General features: G+C 32.0%; 1 protein-coding gene across 1 annotated transcript; it reads left to right on the top strand.

Annotated features, from left to right (window-relative positions):
- Window positions 1-4,636: 4,636 nt before the first annotated feature.
- On the top strand, window positions 4,637-8,631 carry LOC114308929 (labd-13Z-ene-9,15,16-triol synthase, chloroplastic). The gene is made up of 2 exons (XM_082887399.1): window positions 4,637-5,682; window positions 7,832-8,631. The coding sequence occupies exons 1-2, from the start codon at window positions 4,642-4,644 to the stop codon at window positions 8,450-8,452; spliced, it is 1,662 nt and encodes a 553-aa protein (XP_082743525.1). The 5' UTR covers window positions 4,637-4,641; the 3' UTR covers window positions 8,453-8,631.
- Window positions 8,632-19,222: the final 10,591 nt, after the last annotated feature.

Here is a 19,222-nt window from a genome sequence, read left to right on the forward strand (position 1 = left end):
TTATTAAAAAAATTAATTATATTCCTATGAAACAAGCTTATGTGAAATCCATTCATGTGGATTGAACGTGCAATTGAGCCCACAGAGCTCATCACAAATTTTATTCCAGTGATTTAAATAGTTGATTTTATTGTTATATGTATCGATCATACAAAAGAACAAGATTGGTATAATATTTATAGCCATAATTTTTATTTTACTTATTTATTTATTTAAAAATAAATAATTTTTTTTTAAAAATATACTTAGAAGTTAGAACCCGCTTGACAATGGACTATTTTAGTAAAAATAATTGTCTCAAAAAGTCAAAAACTTAAAAAATTTCAACTCATATAAAAAAATTAAAGATTCCTTCTTATTCGCTCTACTTTTTTTATATATATATATTTTTCTTGTAAAAAGTTAAAAAAATGATTTCTAAACATATTTTTACTTCATATTTTAGTAAAAAAAAAGTCCAAAAAAAAAAAAAAGTTATGTCATTATGATAATTTGATAAATTTAACTTTTTATTTATAAACTATACAGAAGGGTTGACAAAATGAACAAATTTAAATTCACTATAATGAAACTTCTAATTTTAGTAAAAATAATTGTCAAAGTCTTTCAAAAAGTCAAAAACTTAAAGAATTTCAACTCATATAAAAAAAATTAAAGATTCTTTCTTATTCACTCTACTTTATATATATATATATATATTTTTCCTGTAAAAAGTTAAAAAAATGATTTCTAAACATATTTTAACTTCATATTTTAGTAAAAAAAAGTCCCAAAAAAAAAACGCTTCCCAAATAGGTCCTAGTATCCATGCCATGAGTACAAACATAATATAATTATGTGATTATGATAATTTGATAAATTTAACTTTTTATTTATAAACTATGCAGAAGGGTTGACAAAATAACAAAAATTCACTATAATGAAACTTCTAATAGACCTCATGAGCCCAGTTGTACCATCCATTCCACGAGAGTGGATTATGCCTCCGTTTGGAAAGCGGGTTGGTTTTTTAATTTTTTAATTTTTTTGATTATTTTAACCTGAGCTAAAAAGCTTGGTTTGGGAAGGATTTTTTAGTTTTTTGACTTTTTTTGTGAGAGAAGAGTGTAATGATTATGGGTTGAATGTGATGTTTTGTTTGTTGTGGCTAAAATAGCCTATTTTGTCTTTTGTGGCTATTTTAGCCCCAACCTTGCTTGCCAAACGGACCCTATATAGGGTTGTCGCTTGACAATTGAGTGTTTTAGTTAAGTTTTTGGTTATTTTAATTTGGGATGAAAAAATTTATTTAGGTTAGTTTTTTTATTTTTGTGAAAGAAAAAGTGAAATAATTATAGTTTAAATATAACATTTTATTTTATTAACTTTTTTTTTGTATTTTGTCTTATAGTGACTAATTTTGCCCCAAATTATTTATTTGAGTTTGCAAAGGCATGTTTTGAATTTATTTTAATGATTTAAATTGGTCATAATGTGAGATTTGCTGAATAGGTCATCTATACAAAAATTTAAATTAATTAGACATTTGTAATTCACAACAAGACTACGTTTATGTTTAAGAAAAATAAACGGATAACATGATTTGATAAATATTTATAATTATTATTTGACTTGATTATGAGATTATATTTTTCTGGTTAATTTTATTTTTTATATGAAAGATATATTTAACAAATCTTATAATATAATAATTCAAATCATCAAAATATGATTGAAGAAAATTACGAAGCACTACAAGAAATAATAGTTTTGTCAACCAAAATGTTAGTCGCCAAAGGTCGTTTTTTAGTCGCTGATACCATTTAGTGACTAAATTTTTTTGTCGCCAAGTTAGTCGCCTAAACCCTGTCGGTGATTGTTGTTTAGTCTCTGAAAGTGAAACATTTGGCTACTATTTTTTTAGTCGGCAATGTTACCTTTTAGCTACTAAATTTTAGTTGGTCGGCAAAATTAAATGTTTGCCTATTAAATTATTGGTCACCAATAGTCAATTATATTTTTTAAAATTATACATTTACCGACCAATGTTTTAGTCGCCAATATTTAAAGAATTGGCGACCAAACCTATTAGTCGCCAAAAGCTCATTTGTGAAAAAAAAAAAAAAAAAAAAATTACACTCACTAGCTTCTAGTTTGCTTTTGTGGAGATTCAAATCATCAACCTCCCACACCATACACCTTAAACAACACACTCTTTCCACTACGGCTCTATAACACCATATGATTATATATACAACATATATTATTTATATAGTATATAGACCCATATTAATATAAAAGTATATATATAAAGATAATTATTTTTTATTGAACATAATTTATGTAAAAATAAATTATTTAGTAGAAAAAAAAAGAGATCACTTTTTGTGACTAAACATAATTTTAGTCGTCAATTCTATACTTTTGGCTACTAATTATTTTTTAGTCGTTAAAAAATTTAATTCTCACGTTAAAATTATCACTTTTGGCGACTAAACTTCTTTTTAGTCGCGCAATGCCTCACTTTTGGCTACTAAATTATTTTTAGTCGCCTAAAAGCCTCCCTTTTGGCTGCTAAAAGTTTTTTACTCGGTAAAAGACACATTTTTGGCTACTAAAATTTTTTTGGTCGGTAAAAGTCCCACTTTTGGCGACCAAACATCTTTCTAGTTGCCTAATGCCTCACTTTTGGCTACTAAAATTTTTTAGTCGCCAAAGGGCCTTACTTTTGGCTACTAAATTTTTTTTAATCGGTAAAAACTATATATCGGTGACCAAACAGATCTTAGTCGTCAAAACCTATACTTTTAACTACTATATTTTTTTAGTCGCCAAAAGTATTTATTTTTGACTACTAATACTTTTTTAGTCGCTAAAAATTATACTTTTAACGACCAAAAATGCTTTTTTAGCCACCAAAATATTTTTTCTGGCAGTGAAGCGAGACAGTGTGGTTGCTCCCAAATCCTACCAAACAACAGCACGGTAGCGAAGATTTTTTTTTTTTTTTGGGTGAATAAGATTGTGTGTGGCTTTAATTACGGAGAGTGTTGGCCTTCCCTTCGGTTAACAATCTGAATTAAGGGGTGTTGTCTAGGTTCGGAGGGTTATCAAAAGTCTTATTATTTTAATGATTTAAATTATTTATTTTATAAAAATTTTTGTGTACACTATTAAGATTAATTTAATAATCGTAATCTATTTAATTTATTATATTTATTTACTAAAAAAAAGGCCAAGTAGTGTAATTTTGAAAATAGAACATTCATTTTATTTTATAACAAACGAGATAAATTGAATAAATTATTATTATTAAATTAACCTATTTTTTTTGTGAATAGTATGCAAGACAAGAATTACAAACTAATGATTAAAATTATCAAAACAAGACTAATAATAAGCCTTATAAACCCGAACAATATCCCCTAGTCAAGAGGGAATCATGGCCTATGGAGAAACCCATTGCTAGAATAAGTTATTTGTTGGTCTTGGGGTATAGGATAAGTTATTTGTTCGTCTTGGAGTATAGTTACGTGTTGTCCCATGCATGTTTTGATTGGTAGAGGAGTTGGGCTTACAATTTTTTGTTGAATGATTGAAAAATATGAAGGGATATAGAGATTTATGATTGGCCTCAGATGTGCTCACGTGATGCCCAAAAATCAACCAATAATTTCTCCATCGCTATTTATATACTTTGTTACGCAACGACACGTATTGTCCCGGCTGTTGATTATAGAATGATTATTATTCATTGATTTCAAATTGAAATATTTATTATTATAACTTAAAATTTTAAAAATATCATTACAACGCCATTATTCAATTTTATGGATGAAAACTTTAATTGTAAATTTATTTATTTTTTATTATAACAAGATTTTACTAGAGTAATATTATATTTATCACTTCTTTATATCATTTTTCGTGTAGTAACTGATATGTCAATAGTTACATTGGAGATGGATATGAATGATAAGATCTATTATACTAGTAATATGCTTCTGACACATAAAATGATAAACTAAAAGTGATAAGTGTAGCATTGCAGACACATTTCACTCACGTATATATGATCACATTTTTCTTTTTTCATAAAAATAACTAATACTTGTAAAAAAAAAAAAAAAAAAAAAAGAATAATTCTATGAATTCCACTTAACTACTTTAAATTTATCCCAAATGAAAGTGTATGGTTGAGATTAAATTTGTCTAGTATAGAATTCCTATGTAAAATAAATTTAAATTATAATTTGATAATTCTAGATAATTTGTAGGCAGTAAGTTTGAATTTATAATATTACTAAATAAAAAATAAATAAATAAAAAGATTTTTATTTTAAAATATAATGGCTCCATTTCGGAAGATGAATTTGGAGTTTTTTTTGGTTATTTTAGCTATAAAAAGACAAAATAGGCTATTTTAGTTGCAAAAAAACAAAACATCACATCTAACCTATAATCATTGCACTCTTCTCTCATAAAAAAAAAAATCAAAAAAGCCAAAAAATTCTTTCCAAGCCAAATTTTTTAACCCAAACTAAAATAATAAAAAAAATTAAAAAATCAACCCACTATCCAAATGAAGCGAATATGTGATAAAAGGTTTAATTCTTCCTGTCCTATTATTCCCCCTACACAATTATAAATTACGACCATTACATGTGGGTTTTGCATGCAACTTTCACCCTTTGCCATTCTTTATTATCCCATCCTCTAAGCCTCATAACCATGCTCCAAAAACTAGTCACCTTCACCTCACATACTCTGTCATGGTGGTGGTGGACGACCAAAAGCAATGGCTATGAGCTTTCGTTGTCGAACATATATCTCACTGCCACCGTGTTGGTTATCCTCACCACCATGTCATGGTTTGCATGGACATTCATCAACCAATCAAAAAAGAACAAGCCACGACCATCATTGCCACCAGGACCTCAACCCCTACCCCTACTTGGGAACCTCCTCTCTCTTGGCCCCGAGTTTCACACATATATCACAAACCTGGCTAAGACCTACGGTCCCATCCTCACCCTCTGGCTCGGCCAAAAGCTCACCATCGTAGTCAGCTCTCCGGCCATCGCACGCGAGATGCTCAAAGACCACGACACCACCTTCGCCAACCGTGATGTCTCTGTCGCGGCCAGGCAGTCAGCCTACGGTGGCGGTGACGTGGCGTGGAGTCACTACGGTTCCGAGTGGCGGATGCTCAGGAAGTTGGCTGTGCGTGGAATGCTCTCCAACACTCGGTTGGACTCTGTCTACAGTCTTCGGCGCCGGGAGATCCGGAGAACAATCGGGTATATCTTCCGAAACCGGGTCGGGTTTCCGGTGAACATAAGTGATCAGATGTTTTTTATTATGTTCAACGTTGTTACGAACATGTTGTGGGGTTGTAGCATTGAGGGGGAGGATAGAGTTAGCATCGATGGGATGATTCAGTTGTTGGGGAAGCCTAACATATCGGATTTTTATCCGGGTTTGGCCCGTTTTGATTTGCAGGGGATTGAAAAGAAGATGAGAGGGATGATGAAACGGGTGGATGAGATCTTCGACATGATGATCGATCAACGGATGAAACGGGATGGAGAGGGTGGGGAGAAGGAGAGTAAGGATTTCTTGCAATTTTTGTTGGAGCAGAAAGATGGAGGAGGTGAAGCCAAAACCCTTCTCACCATAGCACAGGTCAAAGCTATGCTCATGGTATAATTCCTCTCCTTATCTCCCCTCTTTTTTTTTTTTAAGGCTGTGTTTGGTTATGTTTTCAAATTAGTTTTTGCTTGATGGTTTGAGTATGATGTTTGAATAGAGTTGTGGAATTAATTTTTCATAACTCTGCAGAAAATTCTGTCAAACGGAACGTGTTTTTCAAATTTTTTTTCAAAATTTGGCCTAACCGGTCGTCCGGCAGGTTAACCGGAATAGTGATTTTTTTATTTTTATTTTTATTTTTATTTTTTTTTGCAATTGATATGTTAATTTTTATATATTCGAAAAAAATATTTTCTGAATTTTTTAAAAAATTTTATGTGCTTTAAAATAATTTTGAGTTGTATGTTTGTTATGAGTTGTAAATTTTTGTATCAAATATCAAATATCACATCAATAATTCCCCACTCAATTCAAAATTCTTTTCAAAACTCTTTACCAAACAAATTTTTTACACTCAAATTATAATTTTAAATCTCACAAACTCAAAATACAACTCATATTCTCAAATCATAATTACAAAATTCTACCAAACCCAACCTAAAATTTTCCATTACGTTAGGATTTGTGGACCCACGCGGGTCCTGTTTTGAATATTCTAACAGTTTATTGTGTAGAGTCTTTCATTTCTATCATTTATAAAAAAATAAAATAAGTTATCTAATAATTATAATAATTTCATTTTATTGCGTTTATCTCTAAAAAATAGATAATTTATTTTTTTTTCGTGATGTGCTTGTTTTTTAATATAACTGTTTTATATGGTCTAATAAAAAAAAGAAGCGAATTTAAAGTGAAAGTTATGAATTATATAATTATATAACAATGATGAAGATGTTAAGAATTATTAAGAATGAGAAATGTTACTAATTATTCGTGAGAAATATATTGTGATATTTGTTACGAAATATTGTGATATATAGAGTATATATTTTTTTTATTAGCAAAAAATTAACTTTTTTTGATGAATTTACATACAATATATATGAAACTACATCAATAAATGGGAGACAATAAGGGGTTGTTTGGAATGCCTTAAATAAGTGTATTTTTTGACTTTTTAGACTAAAAAATTGAAGAAAAAAATATGATTGTTTGGGTTAACTTTTTGACTTTTTATGAAAAAATGTGTATTAAAAAATTGTATAAATTAGTGTGTAAGGAAAAATTAGGATTGAGAGTTATGCAGCCATACTTTTTGACTTTTGGTGAATAGTGATAACTTTTTAACTTTTTGAGTAATTTTTTGAACACATGCTAAACTTGGCCTAAGCAAAAAGTATCAAAGTGTAACTTTCTAATCTCAACTAGATTGGCATAAAAAAAACACTCTTAACAAAATATTGAGCCATATAGTATTTATTTATTTATTTTGAAAATAATTTTGCAATAAAAATTTATCAATTTTCAATGAAAAATTATGCTTAGTTCAATCTATACTATTTTATATTTTTATTTTTATTTTTGTATGGTGTCTAGGTCAGCTTGTATCTCGACGAATCTCGGAACTCTGAAATTCAAGATTGGGCAAATATCTAATGGCCTCAAGGTTTGGAAAGATTCAGGCGTAAGTCCCTAATGACTCGTTTGGGAATTGACTATATATTAGTTAACTTTTTAGATTTTTACAAAAAAATATGCTAAAAAATAAATAGAATGATATGATTGAGTGTTTTGGCTTCCCCTAAACGATGGCTAAGTATGTGGTAACAACATAACCAAAGAAGGGAAAAGAAACCTCCCATCCTTAAAAAATAAAAATAAAAATAAAAATAGAGAAACTCGATCTGTTGCACCTGCATAAAAAAATATCAATTGAATTAATTTATTATTTTTTTCTTTCTTGATTAAGAAGATTAAGTGTTAATGAAGCACCAGTGCAGACTACAGTCTTCGGATTTTTTTTTTCGGTTTGGTGTGTGTGTTCATTGTGGTTATATGACTAGAGCCATTTGATTTCTATCATTTTCTTTTCTTTTGGTCATCATTTGATGGGTTCTGCATGAAGTACCCACCAAAGCAGTTGTATGATGAAGCCATTGATCATCTAGTTATATTGATATACCATGCACATTTAATTCTAGTATTCAATACAAGTTATAATTGGTGATTATTAGCATCCTGAAGAGTAATCCATGGACAGGATATGGTGGTTGGTGGGACAGACACGACGATCAACTCAGTCGAGGCTGCCATGGCTGAGATGATGAACAAACCACAAGTGATGCAAAAACTCCAACTAGAACTAGACACAATAGTGGGCAAAGATCACATAGTAGAAGAGTCTCACATCCCCAAATTACCATACCTACATGCAATAATGAAAGAGACTTTGCGTTTGCATCCGATCCTCCCGCTCTTGATACCCCACTCCCCAAGTGAGACATGTACTATAGGAGGTTACACAATCCCAAAGGGTACTCGTATCTTATTTAATGTTTGGGCAATACATAGAGACCCTTTGATTTGGGAAAATCCTTTGGAGTTTTATCCGGAGAGGTTTTTGAATGGTAAATGGGATTATAATGGGAATGACTTTGCTTATTTTCCATTTGGGTCTGGTCGAAGAATTTGTCCCGGGATTTCAATGACGGAGAGGGTATTCATGTTTTCAATAGCTTCACTTGTACACTCTTTTGAGTGGAAATTGCATGAAGGAGAGAAATTGGACTTGACGGAGAGCATTGGGATTGTCTTGAAGAAGAAGATTCCTCTTGTAGCAATTCCAATCCCAAGATTATCGGATCCAGGACTTTATGAGTAAGGCTCCAAAAATGTGCTTGCATTTCCCTATGATATTATACCTGACAACCTAGTTGGGATTGGGCGGTTTCATGATGATGGCCTTTGCATCGAACCCCTCCCTCCACCCTTTATTGATGTCTTTCTTCCTTCTTGTAAGGTTTTCTTCCATCAATAAAGTTCTTGTGTTGATAAAAAATAAATAAATAAATAAAAAATAAAAAAATAAAAAAATTGTTATGTGTTTAGCGTGTGTCATTTGTATTGTAAATTTGTGTTTGGTTATCTATGCAATTTTATGACTCTTTATAAAATGTGAGAACTGGAGGGTCAAGATGTAGTGATGGAGACCTCATATATATATATATATATATATATTTATGGTGCTTGAAGTGTGTACTAGAGGATGAGAAACCATGTCTAACTAATAAAATTTATTCTCTTCTTCTGAGCAAATACTCTCTTCTCTTGTAATGAAATCAGTACAAAAATATTTGGTTGATATTTATCATGGTTTTGCAGTGAACAATAGAACTTTTGCCGTGAACAATCACGGTTTAATAGAACTTTTTGCCGAGGATGGACAAATGTTAACAAGTGCCCTTAACAGATTATTTAGTATCGAGATTGAGGTAAAAAGCCTATTGAAATTGGTGAAAAAAAATTGAAAAATGTCTTGAACGTAAAAAATCCTTTTAATTCAGGAAAAAAAAAAAAAGTGTCTTATTCTTCATTCCCCCCCCCCCCCTTGCATTCCAGTTACACTTATTAGCCAAATTCAATTAAATTAGTAATAAACACAAATGGGTAAATGAGTAATGCCCTCATAAAATACTGCATGAAGATTTTCTATCCTCCGATTAGTGTGTGGTGTTTTATAGTGTGTTAGTGTGTGGTGTTTTATAGTGTGTGTAATTTAAGGATGACAAATCTTTGTGAAACATTTTATGATATTTTTTTTATGATACCTAATATTACTTTTTCCATAAACTTCCTAATATGTTGGATATTAAATTTTAGGAAAGCTGTGTTTTTTAAATCCTAAAACACATTTTATAAGTTTTTTACTTTGATAAACCTCTATTTAAAAATATATATTCTAACTTTCTAAAAGAACAATATTATATATGTTTGAGTATCTAAAACAAACCTTAACTTATTGTTTTATTTAGTATTAGCCAATTATGTGATAAAGGAAATCGAGTTATTTTTGATAAATTACTTTGCACAATTGAAAGCACAATTGATCACAAAGCACTATTTGTTGGAGATCGCCTTCATAATGCTTATGTTTTTCATCTCAAAGATCTCTATGCTAGTGATGTTAAATACTTAATGATAGCAGTTGGTTGTGGCATAAAAGACTTGGTCATGCTCACATAGATTTAATTGCTAAACTTTTGAGAAAAGATTTGGTTGTTGGATTTTCAAAAATTAAATTTAAAAAAAAATTGACTTTGTGGTGTTTGTCAACAAGGAAACAAACCAAAATATCTTTTAAATCAAAATATCATATTTCTACTACTAGACCTTTACAATTATTGAATATGAATTTATTTGGTCTCTCGAGGACATCTATTGTTGGTGGTAAGTATTATTGTCTTGTTGTTATTGATGATTTTTCAAGATTTACATGGGTTATGTTTTTAACACACAAAAATGAAACCATTTCATCTTTCACAGAACTTTGTCGCAAAATTCAAAATGAAAAAGGTTTTCTTATTACCAATATTCGAACCGACCATGGTAGAGAACTTGAAAATGAAAATTTTGAATTATTTTGTGATAAGCATGATATTGGACATAATTTTTCAGTACCTAGAATCCCTCAACAAAATAGTATAGTAGAAAGAAAGAATAGAACCTTAGAAGAAATAAGTAGAACAATTCTTTGCAAAAATAATTTTCCTAAATATTTTTGGGTTGAGACTGTTCACACCACATGCTATATTTTAAATCGTGTCTTGATTAGACTTATTCTCATAAAGACTCCTTATAAAATTTGGAATGGTAGAAAACCCAACATTAGTCACATGCATGTTTTTGGTTGTAAATGTTATGTGCATAATAATGGCAAAGACAACTTGGGTAAGATTCAAAATCCAATGAAGTTATTTTTCTTCGCTATTCCTTAACTAGTAAAGCTTGTTGTGCTTTTAATAAAAGAACTCTTGCTGTTAAAGAATCTATGCGTGTGACATTTGATGAAACTAACATCTCTTCTTCAAAGCAAGTTGTTAATGATGATTTTGTAGATTTGGAACTAAATGTAGACGATTCAAGCATCTACAAAAAAGAGGACCAACCATGTGAGGTGAACAAAGAAGATGAACAGCTCATTCTCCCACCTCAAGAAGGAGGAAATAATGATGATTTGCCACGGGAATGGAAGTTTGTTCATAATCACCCTAATGTTTTAATCCTAGGAGATCCCACCAAAGGTATCGCCACTCGCTCTTCATTTAGAAATGTTTGTGGTAACTTGGCTTCTCTCTCACAGATTGAGTCAAAGAACTTTCAAGAAGCCGAATTTGATGAACATTGGATAATGGCTATGCATGAGGAGCTCAACCAATTTGAGAGAAACAAGGTTTGGGAACTAGTGCCAAAACCTAAAGATTATACCATTATCAGCACCAAATGAATCTTTCGAAACAAGCTTGATGAATCCGACACCACTGTAAGAAACAAAGCTAGACTTGTAGCACAAGGGTATAATCAAGAAGAAGGTATTGATTTAAATGAAAACTTTGCTCCGGTAGCTAGATTAGAAGCCATTCGCATGTTACTTGCCTTTGCATGTTTTAGAGATTTTAAACTTTATCAAATGGATGTAAAGAGTGCATTTTTAAATGGTTTCATAAATGAAGAGGTTTATGTCAAATAACCTCCGGGTTTTGAAAATCATGCTTTTCCAAATCATGTGTTTAAACTTTCAAAAACTTTATATGGTTTGAAACAAGAACCTCGTGCACGGTATGAACGTTTGAGCAAATTTTTGATTGAAAGTGGTTTTACTAGAGGAAAGATTGACACAACACTTTTTGTTAAAACAAAAATGATGATTTACTTATTGTGCAAATATATGTGAATGATATCATATTTGGTGTTGCTAGTGAAGCCTTATGTAAGGATTTTGCTAAGTGTATGCAAGGAGAATTTGAGATGAGCATGATGGGAGAGTTAAATTACTTCCTTGGGCTTCAAATCAAACAAAGTAAGGAAGGAATTTACATTAACCAAGCTAAGTACATCAAGGAATTACTTAAAAAGTTTGGTATGAATGACTCCAAATAAGCCACAACACCTATGAGCACTTCAATTAAATTAGACAAGGATGAAAAGGGTAAGTCTATTGGTCAAACTAAATATTGAGGGGCTTACTTCTTTATTTAACAGCAAGTAGACCCGATATTATGTTTAGTGTGTGCATGTGTGTTAGATATCAATGAAATCCTAAAGAATCACACCTTAATGCTGTTAAAAGAATTTTTAGATATCTTGTTGGCACTCAAAATTTGGGACTGTTTTATCCTAGAAATGTTGCATTTGATACGGTTAGTTACTCGGATGCCGACTTTGCCAGGTGCAAACTTGATAGAAAAAGTACTAGTGGTACTTGTCATTTCCTTGGTAACTCATTAGTATCTTGGTTTAACAAGAAACAAAATTCTGTTGCTTTATCAATAGCCGAAGCTGAACATATAGCTTCCGGAAGTTGTTGTGCCCAAGTACTTTAGATGAAACAACAATTAGAGGACTTTGATTTGCTTTATGATCATATTCTTATTAAATATGATAATACTAGTGCTATCAACTTAAGCAAAAATCCGGTTCAACACTCACGATGTCATGCCCTGAAAATTTCCACAATAAATATTCACTAACTCCTAGTCTTAAATACAAACATGAGTAAGTATCAAGGTTAACATCATCTGCAATCTCTAACATTTGAGTACATTGCTCATTAAGAGATTTTACAAAAGGTATTCCACATGCAAATATACACTCAACATCCCTAGTATATGAATCTATAGCATGTGGCATAGTAGTTCACTACAACAAAAAAGGGTTTTTACGACACCAAATGCACGTCATGGATACGATTCTACGACATGTGAGGTAAATTCGTGTTATGACCAGTCATGAAAAGTCATTCACTTCAATGGCATGTCGTAGTACGCCGTTAAAAACCTTTTAGCAGCGGATTTTGTGCGTCGTGTTTGATTTTTCTATAACTACTTTTGCGCGCCGTTAAAAACCCTTTAACAGCAAATCTTGTGTGTCGTATTTTATTTTTCTAGAGCTACTTTTGCACGTCGTTAATTCAAGAGATAAACCACGACGCTCATTGCTAGTCATTAAATATTTACCTATCGTAGAATATGTTTAATTTTTTTTTTAATTTAATAGATTCTATTTCACATGTTCTGTACAATCTAAAAAAATATTACAAACAAGTTTCACAAATATATATATATATAAGTATCAATCAACCACTAAAATATTAATTCAAGCATCAAAAAAACAATTTATAAGTTTCGAACATCCAAAATTTGTCTGTACATTACAAACCATCCAAAAACTATGTTTCTAAACATCAAAAATTATCCTCAACTTCAAAACCATCCAAAAAGTTGTAAATCATCCTCCCCCACCCACCCACCCACCCAAAAATAAAATAAAATAAAATAAAATAAAGAAGAAACTATCTTTAAGTTCTAAACGGTACAAAATTTACCCAAATATCTTCTTGTGAGTGTACCATCATGGGTTGATTCAATTGCATCAACACTCGGCTTGTGCCATCCATATCTTTATATTAGAAAATTCCTAGTAGCTTGGATTTCGTTTTCAGAAACTTCCCTTCTTAGAGCAACCAAGCTTGAAGCAACATTAGTAGAAAGAACATATATTGGATTATAAGCATGGATGAAATACTCTCTCCCAAGAAAATAAGATAGCGGCTCATGCCTACATGAATTAAACTGATTTGATTACTTCATAATAACAATTATAAAGTTAGCACTTAGCACTAATTTTTGCCTATGATAGCTCTAATTCCAACTTCTACAAAAATTTCACACTTGCCTCTTGCCACATAGCAAGAAAGTCACTTAATATTATTATATATAATCCAAAACAAAATACCTAGAACTTTCAAATCGATTCTCAAACATCAAAGCATGGACAAAAAGAGAGTAAGGATTGCCACAAGCTGAAGTATTAATGTAAATGTCACAATATATATATACACACACACACACACAAGTATTTATTTGTATATATGATTAGGAACGAAAATATTAAACAGGTGAAAAAATCTTACAGCTTTAAGACATGATCTCAAGCCATAGAACAGGAAATGCCCGACCAGTCACAAGGACCAGCATCTACCACATTCCAATTTGACAAAGCCATAAGTAGGTCCTCATTTATAGTTTCCTTGAAGGCATAAAGAGCAAACACTAAACAAAACACAGAATCCCCAATGAGACAAAAAACAAAATCCATGAAATTTTCCCTAGAAAAGAGTCAAATCATATACCACATTCATACAAATACTAGAAATTAAGATTAGATACCCTATAGAGATTTGTAGTTTCTTAAATAGAGATTGTGAATCAATATCTAAGCAAGCAACAAAGTAAAATTGAGAAATTTGCAAACACATACCTTCACTTAATGTAGACGCGTCAAGGAACCCTTTGAATTTGGATGAAATGCTTGTTTTGGTCTGACCAATGGATGGGAAATAGTTGTAGAAGGGTCAAAGCATCATGAGACCCCACATTGGAAATAGGTTCAGGATATACTCTTGATGAGTATGTAGTATGCAACATCTCTATTTGTTCTGTCAAACATTTTAATCAATTATCCAAATGTGACTTTCTAAGTTTTGCAGATAGCTTCCTAAGCTTCAAGCTAAATTAGTACTTCAATGTGCTTCTAAGAATCACTTCCAAAACATCCAAACAAACAATTATAGCAGCAATAAACATGTATTGCTATCATATAACAACTTTCTAGCCAATGCTGCCATTGAAAATATTCACCTCGCGGACCTTGCAAACAAAGGAAGCTTGGCACCCTTGTCACTAAATAACCCAAAAAAATATTTCAGTCACACCCAAAAAAACATTTCAGTTCCAATGTAATACAATATAATTCTATTAGTTGCTAAATATTTTTGAAACAATGGTTTGGCTTAAGAGTATGAAGTTAACAAGACCAGAGACTACTTTGCAGAGCAAAGTAAAATAGAGTCATAGATTTAAAGATAATGACTTCTATAAAAAAAATTAAAAAAAAAATAAAAAATTACACTACTTTTGGGAATACAATGAATAAGAGAAATTGAAAAGAGAATACCCCTGTGTTGCGAAAATGCAAAGGGTTCTAGGAGTTAAATATTCATAGATCCCATTGCTTTTCATTCATTCCATAGATGCCACATGGATGGGCATTTGGAAGCTGAGAGAGATCACAATTACAATAACTGATTACAAGAAAAATTAGAAGAAAAAGAAAATAGTTAGCTCTACGAAAAGTTTTGTACAAAAATTTGTTTGATTTTTCTTTCTATATAAAAGACTAATATGAATTTTTCCAATTGCAAGAATCTTTCCAATTGTTTCCCTGCATAATAAGATATTATACGCCCTATTAAAGCGGCCTACACAAAGAAGATATGTCCTACTTAAGAAATGATCCCTCCCAAGGTAAAGGCTGAACTTTCAACTATTTCTTGTTCAATCCAAAAGCATCATTATTATTAACTGCTACAATTTATACATGTCTATGAATAATCAGTATTCCAAACATTAGAAAATATTTTTAAGAAAATATTCTCTTTATCCCCCATTATCATGTTTGTCCATTGGTGTCAACCACACAAATCCAATTTAATATCCCTTTTAAGACAACAACTAAAAGAGATAATTGGGAAAATAGAAAGAAAAAGAAAACTAAATCTATCAACTGAAATAAAAATAACAATAAAAAAAGAAACATTATATCATTCACGGCTAAATAAATTAGAGCTTAACAAACAATTTGAACAATGTAATGATGAGGTTGTCAACCGAAAGGTAGAATTTTAAGCCAAAAAAAAAAAGAAAAAAGAGAGTAATAATTTCCTTAGCCATTTCCATTTTGACTAATGCAAGAAGTAAGACTAAGCAAAAGTAATTGTGGGAAAATTCAATAACAAACTCACCAATCCAATTTTGAATTGACATCCAATGAAAATGTTGATTCAATCGATGTCATAGCCTCCTCTTCAATCTGCACATATTCCAAGAACTTTACTCCTAAGATCATTCTATTAACAATGACAATAGACAACGGATATGCAAATATAGTTACAAAAGCTAGGATTTCCTGAAATCAATCCATGTAGAGTGACACCTTATAATAAGAAATAAGACCTATGATATTGTGGGACACTAACTGCAATTGAATTGTTATGAATTAATAGGGGCAGCAAGTAACAGTATGAGCACAATTTGAATAAGAGATAAAACTAGATTTCGACAAAATAGAAATATCATACCATACCCATGATCATAACCCTTCTACCTTCTAAGTTTGACTAGTACCAGATGAAATATTTAAGTAAACCATAAATTGTTATGCTTTGAAGTACCTAAATTAATTAATTATGAGTTGATTTGCATAATATTATTGGGTACAATACCTAAATATGTTTTTTTCATACCTTGGTGGAACTTAACATGTTGCAGACTCCTAATTGGGTCAGCTAACATTACAGGTCCAAATGCTGATGCCTCATCAAGTGGAACCAAGTCATTCACATTTTTATAAGCATGTTTCTTCAAATTTTTCACCAAACCCTGCTACTGAAACAGGGAAGTTAATCACATTTGAATCAGGACACTGATGACAATAGACAAAACACAAGCCGTAAAAAATCATTGTTATTAGCATTCACAAGCTACGCAATAGACACGTCGTGGTTGGGAAATTATTTACGACATGCAAAAAAAGCAAGTTCTAAAAGTGAGAAACCACGGCTTGCATTTATTGTATGTCGTTAATGCGAAACCGTAAAAACCCAGTTTTGTTATAGTGGTTCAAATACAATTAAATGCCCTCAAGAGCTACAATTTCCAAGGCTTAAGCCCAGTTACACAAAAAATGGTTTCGACCCATACACATTAAGCCCTTGGCTTGCCCAAAATAATTTCAACAAAAGGAAAGAGCCTCGTGCTCTCAAAACATATCTCACTCCTTTAACTTAGCGAAATCACCACATCCTTTCCTACATAAAATCCCATAGGGCTGAGCACAAAGCCCAGTAGGAAAACCTTAACAAAGTATATATATTTTATACAATTTTACGAGATAAATGCACTTGCCATGCCATTTTGGAAATCACATATCTTTATCTTTTAAAAACCTTCGTGCGCAAAGCAATCACGAGAAATAAACATTTCAAACAATTTCAATGTAATTAACAAGAACGGTAAATACGACTCAGGTAATCCCTAGGTTGGTGACTGTAAGTAGGCTTAACAAGCACTACCAAATCCCCACTTTACCGGTAACTAACCAGAAGACACGTGGTATCTCCTCCACGCGTGTTTTCGGTCTTTCACTATAGACACTCAGGTCAACTTAACCAATTCCATCTACACCCCCTATCCGAACTTACCACCGTATTTACCTCAAAACAAATCGATATAATCTTGTTTCACAAATAAAATTCCATTCTCAAAATAATTCTTTTCTCAAAATAGTAGTTTTCAATTGATATTCTACATCAATGATAACAAATGAAATGAAATGACAATACGATATACAAGAATGTACTTGAATAATTCCAATCTCAATTCCCACCACACAATCTTCCATCATGATCAAAATTTCCATACCACTTCACACAGTAATTTCATAATAAATCCATCAAGTGATAAATAATAATACCATTTACATGCATCCTCCACATGTTAATCAACTATTTCAAATTTGCCACTTCAAAACAATTCAATGATATACTATATATATCAAGTATCCAAATTCAACATTTCTTATGTTTCTAAGAATTTCCTTATTTGAATACAAACATGACAATCTTCCACAATTTATACACCATAATACTTTATAATTCATAAATTCACAATATCTCAACACCTCCTTTTTTTAAAAAAAAAAAAAAAAAAAGGCCTTGCCCAAACAACACACACACAAGACAACATTGCTCACACTCTCAAAGGTTTGGAGAATATAAAGAAGACCCACTTTAAAACTCATTTAGAGTACATAAACCCAAAATCATAAGTTCAAATAACAAGAAAGCTCCTAATAAGCATAGACATGCAAATATATATATATATATATATATATAACTCTAAGAAATCCTTACCTCAAGCATTGGAGAAGGAGATAGAAGAAAACCCCCAAATTTGACGGTGTTGAAACCCGATCTCCACTGCACAAAACATAGCCTCGAAGAGTTCTCCAACTTTGATGAAGGGACTAGGGTCAACACTCTAATGGATTTGGAGAAATCAAAGGATTAATGTGAATTGGTGAGAGTAATGTAGAGAGAAGGAGGAGAAATCTATTTTAGAGAGAGAGAGAGATAGAGAGAGAGAGAGAGAGAGAGAGAGAGAGAGAGAAGAGAAAAGTGAGATACGTTCAGCCCAAGGAGAAAAAATTTTGAACTCAGCAATTTTCGCATGTACAGGCCTTCTTCCGCACGTACGGGGTGTACCTGTCCGCACATGCGGCCCCTTTCCCCGCACGTGCAGACCCACTTTTACACGTTTGGCCCGAGCCCCTACACATGCGGTTCTATTCTCTGCTTAGAAAATACACTAGCTCAAACTGAGACACCCCTAATCCAATTTCACACCTTTCGAAACAAGCGAAGCCCAACTCAGGAATAAAATAAAGATGAGAATCTAAAGAAAGTTTCAAGAATGGTGAACCCAAACGGTCGACAAGACCTCAAGTTAATCCCCGACACTTATAATACGAGTAAGCTAATCACAAATAAAAGAAAAACGAGATGGGTTACGTACCCGGTCATCACAATCTCCCTACCTTAGGAAATTTCATCCCCGAAATTTAAAGACCAATCAAAAGGAACACCGATGGTAAAACACAAGACAATAATCAACCTAGAATTTACTCAACAATCATAATCATACTCAAAAACATGGAATTTAAATAACCATCTCCATATTCCAAAATTCACAACCTTCCCAACCATGGGGAGTCGGCGACACCATGCCCAACTCTTACTATAATGTTTCAACACTCACACGGAGGTTTCAATCTTGACAACACTCCCTTACTAACATTTCCCGAGGCCATAGCCACAATGCCAATGATAACCAAACATGATAAGCGTAACTATGAAGCTTTGAATAACAATTGTGACAATTCATAACAATCTCATGCTCGAAATGACAACACATATAATAACACGTGGTTAACAATTTAACATATTTTCCTTAAACACTAGAGAATATTACAATTTAAACAATTAAACATTCTCAAACAAATCTGGATACTTAGAGCGGACCTCCGCCTCCCGCTCCCAAGTTGCTTCCTCGACCCCATGGTGTCTCCACAATACTTTCATTAACGGTATAGTCTTGCCCCTCAACACTTGTTCTCGGATGTCTAAAATCTGAACCGGTCGTTCTTCGTACGAGGCATCCTCATCTACCTCTAAACCAACCCAATCAAGTACATGTGAAGGGTTGGGTTCATACTTCCTAAGCATATATACATGGAACACATTGTGAAGCCATGACAG

Source organism: Camellia sinensis, chromosome 9 (genome assembly GCF_055761805.1).
Source record: "Camellia sinensis isolate YWXY chromosome 9, ASM5576180v1, whole genome shotgun sequence".
NCBI lineage: Eukaryota > Viridiplantae > Streptophyta > Magnoliopsida > Ericales > Theaceae > Camellia > Camellia sinensis.